Here is an 11,403-nt window from a genome sequence, read left to right on the forward strand (position 1 = left end):
AGCACATAGGGAAAGCAATGAAAATTGTAAACAAATATTGGCCGAGTATTATTTCCCAGACATGAAAAAAATGGTTAAAACATTTGCCGAAAATTGCAAAATTTGCAGGGAAAATAAATACAAACGCAGACCGATACTGCACCCTATAGGAGTAACGCCTATCCCTAAAGCACCAGGAGAGATTCTTCACATAGATATATATTACACAGGAGGGAAATATTTTATTACATGCATAGATAAATTTTCAAAATTCGCTGTGGTAAAGAATATTGCGTCTCGCAATACAATAGACGTAAAAAATCCACACATTGAAATTATCTCGCAATTTTACGACACTAAACAGATTATCACTGATAACACTTTGAGACAAATGGTAAGGGTCAGTGATCGGGAAGGGTTCAAACTACCGGGGAAAGTTATATCAGTAAAAAAACAAGTTATACGTGTCGCGGCGTTTCGCTGGGTCACGTCTAGGAATCGAGATATATATATAACTATCATATAGGGGAATATGTCACCTTTGGTGGTCTTTTTTTGACATAACTCGAGAACCACTAGTCCGATTTTGCTCAAACAACAACAACAATTAAAAAAAATTAAAAATTACAATTCCTTTAATCTGTTCATATAACGTTTTTCTATATAATCAACAGTTTTAAAAAAAAATTTATTATTTTAGGCAAAAAATTCATACATGTATTTTTACCGGCAAAACTGTTGATTATATAAAAAAAAAACGTTATATGAACAGATTAAAGGGGTTGCAATTTTAAATTTGTTTTTANCAATTCAATATTTCTATGTTTACTGTTCCAGCACTTCACAGTCGAAGTAATGACCAAGTGGAACGCTTTCATTCTACTCTGGCCGAAATTGCAAGATGCACAAAGGGAGATGCTACTGACGTAGTTGAATTGATTCTGTTAGCAACCCACAAATACAATAACTCAATTCATTCAGTTACCAAATATAAGCCAAAAGAACTATTATACAATTCAACTGAAGAAGTTAAAAAAGAAATTAGGAATCGTTTAAAAATGAAACAGGAAAAGGACTTAAGTTACCATAATAAAGAAAAAAACCAAGAGTATTTAAACCATGTAAAAAATAATAGGACATTTACATTGCAGGGTTGTCCTTGTGCCGGTAGTGGCAACGAGAATCGTGGACTACTCAACAGCTCTATTTATTCCGATACTATCAGGGGGAACCTCAATTTTTCAGAATTTAATTTATTTGAAACACACTATAAACTTTACAGTCATAGAAGAAGGTTTTTTGGACAACATAAATATGAAAGCAGCTCTTAAAAATTAAAAACAAAAAGAACTACTACAACAGGACCTGGACGAGATGGACGACTTAGTTCGCATGCTCAGGAGACCCGGTATGACTCGACGTGCCATCCTGGGGCCTGCTCTTAAATTTGTGGCTGGAGTCCCCGACCATCAAGACTTACAAATTTTGACAGCTACCGAAAAGGAAATTATAAGGGCTGGAAATAGACAAATAGAAATAAACAAAGAAATTCAACAAAAAATTGATGAAATAACAGACAGAATTAACAATACCAATACTAGAAATGCAATTGATTATGAAGTGGTCACTCTACTCATGGCACGAATAAATAGAATAGTTATTGATAATTTAAAAAAAACATGTTGTATGGTGTAGCCTTAGCAAAATATAATATTGTAAACCCACTAATTTTAAATACAGAAGAAATCAGTTTGATAGAATTTAAGGAAAACACACTTGTACCCATGTCCGATAATATTAAAATTTCAGATGTAAAAATGTATTACCAAAACGAACGAACGAATTCCTCAAATAACAAAAGTTTGCAAATTATATCAAATAAGTCCTGTGGCTCAAAATAACAAAATGTTGTATTTAAAGAATAATTTAACTGCTAAATGTAAGGGAAACCAATATCCATTAGAAAATTGCAGACAATCTGTAGGATATAACTATTGTAGTATTAATATGCAAGATGTTTGCCTTTTACAACTTCTAAACAACCATACAGCAAATTGTCCCACTACGGTGGCGGACCACTTAGAAGAGATTGAAGTAATTAGAGACGGATTAATCATCGCACGCAACAGTAAGCTAGACATCGAAGAAAATGGAGAAATGATTAGAGCTAATGGAACCCTGTTAATTACATTTGAAAAATCTCTTACGATGAATGGAGAGAAGTTCAAAGCAAATCATCAGATCGATATTATTGAGCTCCTAGCTCCTAAGAAAACTATTTTAAATGAGACAAGTCAACAAAAACACCTATCATTGCCATTCCTTCATAAACTGCATATTCGAAATAACGAGCGAGTTAAAGAGATAAAAGGCGTTCTTGAAAATAGCAAATGGATGTGGTATGGTGTAATTGCAATACTCACAGCAATCATAAATTAATTGTAAGAAATAAATATTATAGTGACACATTAAATTTGTTTTTTCTTTCGCGCGAGACCACAGTAGTATTGTATATGAAGTTAAAGCCCAGAATTATCAAATTAAAAACTGACTCTGTCAGCTTCAACATAGTTTGTTAACGATGAACATTGCCAAAAGCAGAGAACATATTAGAGCCCGCTTGGAAGCAATTGTTGCTGAGGGCAACCGCATTTGCGGGGGAGGGTAGTTAACATATGTAGTGGAAGGTGCCACTTGACACCAACCACAATAGCAGCAGCAGCAAATGTACAAACGTGGGAACGAATGCATGTACTTGACTAAATGTCAATACAAATGCAGCGTCAACAATTTAGCTTTAAGAAATTAGAAAATAAGAAATAGCATAGGTAGATTAGAATATGAATACTCAAATAAAGCCAGTCGTGATTGACAACCAAAAACATCTTGTACATTTACACTTTGTTATCAGATTTATTTAAAAATCCCGTTTTACTTTAAATAATATGATTTTCACATTTTCTGTTTAGATATTGTATTTAAAATTTATACGGAAGAGGTACTGGATATTAACTTGAGCAACATCATAGACAATATATTCATTGTAAAGAAGAGTTGAATTTAGTTTCGCATCTGTAATTGGTTTGCCAAGTGGTATCTCTACACCATCCTTTCGTTTGTATGACTCTTTTGGATTAGGCATGGTGCGTCCACGGCCTAAAACGCTGTGTTTGTTTGATGGCAATTTTGTAATGTAGTTTGCAGAGGTGTATTCCATCATGTCGCCAAGTGCTACCTCGGATAAAAGCATTAGACCTGTAGGATCTTGAGATGTAGTACAACAATAATTTGCAGATTTTGAGACCATATCTGCGAAGTATATTCCTTTTCCAAACATGTAGCCTGTAACAGGAGCTTCCGGTGGTGCAATTTTCAACCCATGTGACAAAATACCAGCAAAATTTGTAAGTCGAGAACCGTGCCATAGTAACTTTCGGTTTTTGAGCTTTTTAAATGGTTTATAACGTCGGGTCTCGCCCTGACGTGCTACTTTAAATATGTCAACGATTTCCAGCTTATACATTCTATGCGTTTCACCGTGGGTGTTTCGGACATATGTTTCGAGGATTTCAAATTCTTCGCTATTTTTATCAATGGGCTCAATTTTAGCTTTAAGTTGATCATAATGTTTGTCTAAAGGATTTACATCCTCTTCTTTGCTTTCAGCTTGCAACATGCTATAAGCACATTCAATTTCCAAAAGCGAATCAAGGACCTGGCGATGGTTTTCGACTTGTTCAATAGTATCCAAAAGTGGGGGAGCTTGAACTCCAAAATTATGTGGTATTAAAGTATAAAATCGATTAGTGGCATCAATGAACTTGGGTTTACTCTCATTTTGCTGTATAAGTTCATAAACTTCAGTCAGCACTTTGTATGCAGATTGAATTTGTGTTTGGCTTAGTTTTCCTAACGGCATTTTTTCCATATCCAGATCAAATAGCATCATTGTTCTTTTCATAGTGTCAATGTCAAATAAAAGCTTCATTAATTCTTGAACGGATGTATCCAGCTTTGATTTAATTTTTAATTTTTCCGGGTCATCAATTGTCTTCTCGTCCTCATAATCGATTTCAATTGGAAACATTCGGCCAGGAACCTGGAAAACACAGTTGTTTTGAAAATTAAATATATAAAAGCTGCATTACTTTAATGAAAGTCGAATGAAAAAATATGAGTATCATCATTTTTGGTTATGATTTAAATACATTGCCTTCATACTTATAGAATTTTAGAGAACAAAAAGCTAAATCTTTCGTGTAATTTTTGATTAGTTGATCTTGTGAAAGAAAATGCATACAAATGAAAAAGGAGATGTGTGTATATGTGGTAGAAATGGAACCTTCATAAATGAGACGAATGCATTCCTCCTGTGATAGAACAGAACCAAGTAACTTGTTTTTTTTTTCAAAGTTGAGAAAATTAAGGTTTTGTGTAACTAATCTTGATTTTCACATATATTTTTCGTACCTCGTTGTATTTCAATTTTACTTTATGGTTGCTGGAAGCAAGATAGAAAAAAATGTTGTTCTTTAAGAATTCGAAAATAGAAAGTAGCTTCTAGTTACTTGGTTCTGTTTTATCACAAGAGTCAAGAAAAATTTATTTTCAATTTCTGCAACCGACAGAACTGGACGGTGCTTCCGGGTTCACTTTCGCAATCACCAGATAGTGGCCAAAAACCATTCTTTTGCATACGGATCAAGCTGCTGAGGATTTATGTTTGGAAGAGATTTGGAGGCATATCTGGAATGCCCGGCCGGTTTAATTCTTCGAGAAGACTAAGGCTGACATCACCATTATCTAATAAATGCGCAAGATGAGGCAAGGTAGAAAAACGATAGGACTTTCCGACGTCTATTACAGCTGCCGCGTAAAGGAGCACAAATTCGGTGCCGGATTTGTAGCGGGAGCGAGACTCCGTCGCCGAGTACTATCTCACCACAATCCGCAGCAAAACAAGATTCTTAAACATCTCGTTTATTTGCGCCCACGCCCCGATGAAAAAGTGACGAGGCAATCAAAGACGTCTTATTTTAGCGCTTGGAACACACTTCGAGCTCTTAACATGGCAAGTTCAATGCCATGGTAGCTAAGGAAGTGATCTTTGGCCCTTCCACCGCGCATTAGGTCAAATGATTCATTGCGAAAGTCCAGTTTCGTAAACGCAGTTGTACAATATTTTTTGTTGCCATTCGATAGGGAATACTCCAAAATAACAAAAGCGTTACTTTTTTTTTATAAAAAGCAACGGTAAACGGCAATCAAACAAAGTTACACTTTCAAAACGTTATTGAGACGTTGTTTGCGCAACCGGTGGTTTATGTCTTAAGATTCAAGTGCATTTTTTTTTTTATAAAGTTCGAATAATTAAAGGAAAATTTTAGTTGGAAGACACAAATATAAGTGAGTACCTATATCCCATTTAAAAAAAATTAACTTTATATCACTTGCTTGCAAAGAAACTGACATCTTTGCATAACTTCAAACATTTTCAGATTTTTTCCCATTTTAACCTTCGGCAAACAAAAGAGAAAGGGGAATAGATAAATTAACATGTAATGAGTAGATTGTATTTTACTTAAGCCGCCGTTTCTAGCCGTTTTCAAGAAACTGTGTATTCTGGGTTATCATGCTATTACAAAAGGCGACTTGTTTGAAGTTTGGCTGCTTGGATGTTCGAAAAAAGAAAAACTTTCGTTTTTGTTATTTTATGGCCTTATAAAAAATCTTTCTTCGGTTGTCAACCATGTTGGTAAAGATTGGTGCTGATGATATTTGCGAAAGTTCCATGAAACTCTTAAAAGAAAAGCCGAGTATTTTTTGCAACTATTTGTAAAAGAAAACGAAAATTATGGGAAAAAATTGGAAATGATGCTAAAACATCGCGTTTCTTGATGATGAAGTTATTTTTGAAATCAAAAAGCCAACAGTGTCGACCAGCAGCCGGATTCTAACTTTCTCCGAGAAATTGCAGTTCTGTCCTCCTTTCGCTAAAAATTCCTTAGTCTATTTTATCCGGTCGCAAGTGGCGCTATGCAACAAAGGCAGCTGTCAAAATTTACTTGCATTTTATTGCTGGTAAATAGTCCTTTCCTTTTTTAGTCGGCCGCTGTGGTGTAGTGGTAAGCAGTGCGCGCTTCCACTCCGCAACACCTGGGTTCAAACCCTGGTCAAAGCAAAATCGCAAAAATTTAGAAAAAAGGTTTTTTCCTAACAGCGGTCGTCCCTCGGCAGGCAATGGCAAACCTCCGAGTGTATGCTTCTGCGCCATAAACCCGCTCGGGAATGATGAGTGACTTATAGAGTGTGGTTTTTGTACGTCGAGAGAGAACTTTACTCCCGAATTGCCTACTCAGTCCAAAGTTGCACTTTTTGGCTAGAGTGATTCTGAGTTGGATTTATATGCTGACATTATTATCGGTGTTAATGCTGGTTCCCAAGTAAACGAAATTCTTTACTTTCTCGAAATTACAACTGGCAACAGTGACGTGAGTGCCAACTGCACAGACTGTTTATTTGATGTTGTTATCGTTCGTTATCCAACTTGGAAAGGCAGAAGAGACTTCGAGGCTTTTGTTACCGATGATGTCGATGTCATCGGCACACGACAGAAATTACACGCAGCTCTTATTATATTAACACTTGCATCATGCGATCGTAAATGCCCTTCTGCTTTAGCTTTAATTTGAGAATGTCTGTTTGCGCATATAATAGGAGTTCGCAATAGTAATAATAATAATAATCATAATAATATTATCTATTGTTATTAAAAATTTCTTTACTCGGAATATACTTAGTAGGCTATGGCGACCCCAAACGAAATTGTTTATGATTAAAACTTAACTGTTAACTGTGTTAATGTAAGGGAATGGTGATAAACATTTTAAGTTTTCATTATTTCATTTCATGGGATATTTTTATGTTTTCGTTACGCTTTTTATAATTTTTTAATTTCTATCAGTTGTTATTTATTAATTTTTTTCTGTGCGTAATTTGTATACCAAATCTTCGTTGATAATATGATCTCTTCGTTTGATAAGATGTTGTAAACTCTCTCTTCATTTTAACTATCTGGATTTGGATACGTGAGAACATTAACAAAAAATTTCTCTTGTAAAGCTTTCCCAAACGCTGTCCGTTTCGAACCAGTTATGTAATATTTCATTTAATTCGAATATTTTCAGTTTACTTTTATATATTGCGTAATTCTATTGAGAGTATTTCCAAATCAAGATTCCTTAAATACCTTTCGTTTGGTACTCATATTGTAACATTTCATTTATTTTATCAATTTAATAGAGTTTTATTTTCAAACAGGTGGCAAACCTCTTCAAACATATTTTCGACCGTAAGTCTTCTTAAAGCTCTTTAGGTTGATACCCATATTGCAATATTTCACTTCTTTAATCAATTTAACTGGGTTCAAATTTTCAAATAGTTGGCAACCCTCCTTAAAAATATTACCAACAGTCATGTTTTTTAAACGTCTTTAAGTTGATACCTTTATTGTAATAAAGTCATTTATTTTATCAATTGAATTGAGTTAAATTTTCAAACAGGGGGCAACCCTTTACCTACATACTTTCGACTGCAAGCCTTCTTAAAAATCTAAAGTTTATTACCCACATTGCAATTTTTCAATTATTTTATCAATTTAAGTGAGCTAAAATTTTCAAATAGGTGGCACCCTCCCCAAAAATATTTCCTACAGTCTGTTTTTTAAACTTCTTTAATTGTATACCTTTATTGTAATAAGCCATTTATTTGATCAATTATATTTAGTCAAATTTTCCAACAGGTGGCAACCCTCCTCAAACTTATTTTCGGTTGTAATCCTTCTTAAAAATCTAAAGTTTAATACCCACATTGCAATATTTCATTTATTTTGTCAATTTAACTGAGCTAAAATAAAAATAGGTGGCAGCCCTCCTCAAAAGTATTATTTTATTTAGTTCACAAACGCCTCTTTAGACAGTCGGAAGTTTTTAATAAATCTGTAGACAGACAAATTTCTCTACATTAAACATTTTCTACTCCTGCCAGTTTACTCGTTGTACTCATTTTTACCATGTTTTTATAAACTCGCTTTTGCTTTTATTTCATTTTAATTTGCACAAATTTACATAAATATGTGTAACGACACTATTTAGTTTGCTCAATTTGTAAACAAAGGTTCTCAGCACTACTTAAGTAGCTCCATTGGTTTCCTAGAAATTGGAAAAAATGTGTGGGTCAGCTAGCTACCTTAGTTTTAGTGGCGTTGAAGAACACCTAAAAGACACCTAATTCCTGCATATATGTTTTTCGAAAATTTAAAACAAAAATTTAAAGATTTAGGTTAACAGCGCTAAGCTAGATGAAAAAACACTTTTGCGAATTTCTCGGAAACCAATGGAGCTACTAAATTAGTTTTAGTGGCTCCTAAAAGACCCCTAATTCCAGCATATATTTGGAAATTTTAAAACCTAAATTTAAAGATGGGTCAGCTAGGGTCCGAATTTCTCGGAAAACAAAGGACCACCTAAATTAATTTTGGAGGCCCTAATTTACACCTAAAAGAAACCTAATTTCTAGCTAATTTTGATTGATTTTTTGTGACTTGGGTCAGCTAGGTTTACGGATGTTGTTTAGCCTAACCCTAAACTATACTAACAAAATATTTTGGTAACCCAACGGCTGCCTATTGAACGGCAAGGATCAAAGATTCTTGCCGTTTATTACTAACAATTTATTATTACCTTAATTTATTATTATTAAATATTATATATTTTATATTTTTTATAAAATGGGTGGAAACGAATCTAAAATAAAAAATCTAAACGCCAATGTTGTGAATTCTACTGAGGTATTTGAACACAGTTTAACATTTAGGGCCGGTTGTTCACCGTCTGGTTATCACTACCACTACACTATCGACGATTTCGACATGATGCATGTAACATGTGATCGATAAAGCAGCCGTTGTACTTAACCGGAGCTTCTACCTCCGATTTGAGCTAATCAGACATTGAACAACCGGCCCTTAATAGATTAGGTAAGGCAATACGTAATGTAAATAGCCAACTCACTAGTGGTCACCAAATAGAAGCACAACAAATATTTTCTAGTGTTAGGTAGAAATTAGTATCCTCACTAGACAGTCTGGCAAAGCGATAGTTCCGCCCTACAAATTTTAGAACTGTCTCTGAACTACTGCAAAAGGGATGCAGAGCTGGACGGTTGAAACTCATAAATATGTTGCTAGTTGCGCTGTCATCAATGTTACTCATCCTGGTCATGTGAAAGCTGACAAAAGATGCACAAATATACCATACTATAGCATTTTTTCGATTTTCTTAGACCCTAAAACTAATAACAAACTGTTTTCGATTATTTAATAGTATTTAGTCCTCTAGTTTATGGTGCAACTGCTAAAATATTTCCAAAAAAGTCGTTATTGGTAACAATAATGTCACTTTTATTCATATATATATGTATACGTACGTATAAAATTGAATGCAAAATATAATCATAAAATTTAGTTAAGTTACACTTAACAGCAAAAGTTTGCGTACACCATTTTTTAATATTCATTGTATATTGAGACTTAATATTTGTTTGTTATTATTTTATATAAGTATGGTCATGCTTAAAACAAAATCATATAAACCGTGTTTTAAAACTTTATACAAAACAAAGTTAAATTTAACGATTTTTCATCAAAATTTTTGTTCTTTTAATCAGATTAAAAAAAAAATAAACAAAAGTGGTAAACAATCCCGCTTTGAAATGGGGGTGCTATTGATATTAACGATACTGTACACTCATAAATATATCACTGAGCACGCGAAATATGTAGTGACTTTTTTTTAATTTCCAATGTTTTTAATTTTAAATATTTTTCGTCTAGCTTTTATTTAAGTACTATGTCCAATACTCCATAAACCATTTAAATTCAAATTCCTAACTGTGCTGCAAACTTGATAGAACTATAAAAACTGTCTTCAAATTTAAAACTTTTTAATCAGAGATTGTTTTATAAAGATTTCCAGTATTTTGTTTTGAAGCCCATCAAATTTTAGTGTAGGAAAGTGTAATCTTGCATCTAACACGAAAATATTTAAATAGGAGAATACCTTCAAGTCGTGCGTAGAAAGAGTTATAAAAAATAAGCGCGTTTAATTATTCTAAAATATAATGGGCTATAGAACTGCATATTTATAAACTTTGATTAAAAATATTGAAGTTTTTATAACAGTTTCTAGAATTCTACTAAATTTCCAACACAGTTAGAGACGTGAATTTATTTGTTTATGTTATAATACTTATGAGCAGGGCCGAAAAGTTTAAGCTTTTCCTTGAAATTTCTTATTTTGCTTAGTCGGGGTTCCCAAGCTTAATTTTAACGATCATGCTTATTTTGATTATTTCAATGTATAAAGCTAAGTACAGACCTTTTAAGTAAAGGGTCAAGAAATTAATTTCTATTATTTCGTGTGTGTGAATAGTAGTGTTCATGGAGTTTTGACATCTGATATTTTACAGCCTGCTGTCTCATTTTTTCCTTACGTAATAATGGAACGGGCATATATTTGTGTTCAAAACAAGGATGACTTGTACGCTTCACAAACAAACTTTAGCAAACCATAGTAGAAAGCGTAGAAAATTTCCTAAGAACTTCGTACTTTTTAAGAAAATTTGGCTCACTAAATTTTTCAAGACCATTTCTTGAGCTTTTTTTATTCGTCGGACTAAAGAAATGTTTACAACTAATAACATAAAAACAGATATGGTTTTTATTAAGCCATAACTAACAATTAAATACTCCATGTGCCGGCATTTGAACCTGCGGCACACAGAATTATAGTCGACATCTTTAGCTACTCGGCTACGGCAGTCAAAAGCTCTTTTGCTTTTAAATTCATATTTGTCATATGTGACAATGAAATCAGTTCCACTCATGTGGAAATCAGTTCCACTCTTGTGGGAGTCCCAGAGCTTTTTGTTTTATAAATACTGACAAAGAATGTGAAGGAAGCTTTTACTTGATAAAAATTTTGACAAAATTTCTTTACAAAAAATTTATCAAGAAAACACAGAATTGTGCGGTAAGTATATTTATATAAAGGGTGAGCACACTGCGACACTTTGGGAAGCTTATAACTTACCCAAAAAGATTTCAATATTTTGGAAATCCAATTCCATCAGCTGACCATGACCTTAGTTGGACGTAGAAGAAATTTCATTTGAATTTGATTCCTAGTTGAGTTAAANCGGCTAAAATGTTTCAACTAAATTTCACATGTTTTATTTAAATAAATCACGAGTAAAAATACCATTTCTTGGAGAGAAGTTACAAATTCGAGCCGGAAAAAGTTTTGCCAGCAAGAAAATGCAATTAGGAAAAAGATATGATTGTGGCACATGGTTGGATTTTTTGTC

At 33.5% G+C, this 11,403-nt stretch overlaps 1 protein-coding gene across 2 annotated transcripts in view; it reads right to left on the reverse strand.

Annotated features, from left to right (window-relative positions):
- Window positions 1–2,936: 2,936 nt before the first annotated feature.
- Window positions 2,937–11,403, reverse strand: part of Parp1 (Poly-(ADP-ribose) polymerase) — a 140,841-nt gene continuing 132,374 nt past the window's right edge. For both annotated transcript variants that reach the window (XM_017615148.1, XM_017615147.1), the window contains one exon: window positions 2,937–4,078. In XM_017615148.1, coding sequence (XP_017470637.1) covers window positions 2,945–4,078 — 1,134 coding nt within the window. In that variant the 3' untranslated portion in view covers window positions 2,937–2,944. The remainder of the gene's footprint in view (window positions 4,079–11,403) is intronic.

Source organism: Rhagoletis zephyria, unplaced genomic scaffold (genome assembly GCF_001687245.7).
Source record: "Rhagoletis zephyria isolate East Lansing unplaced genomic scaffold, Rhagoletis_zephyria_1.1 Rzeph_scaffold_00969, whole genome shotgun sequence".
NCBI classification, from domain to species: Eukaryota; Metazoa; Arthropoda; class Insecta; order Diptera; family Tephritidae; genus Rhagoletis; species Rhagoletis zephyria.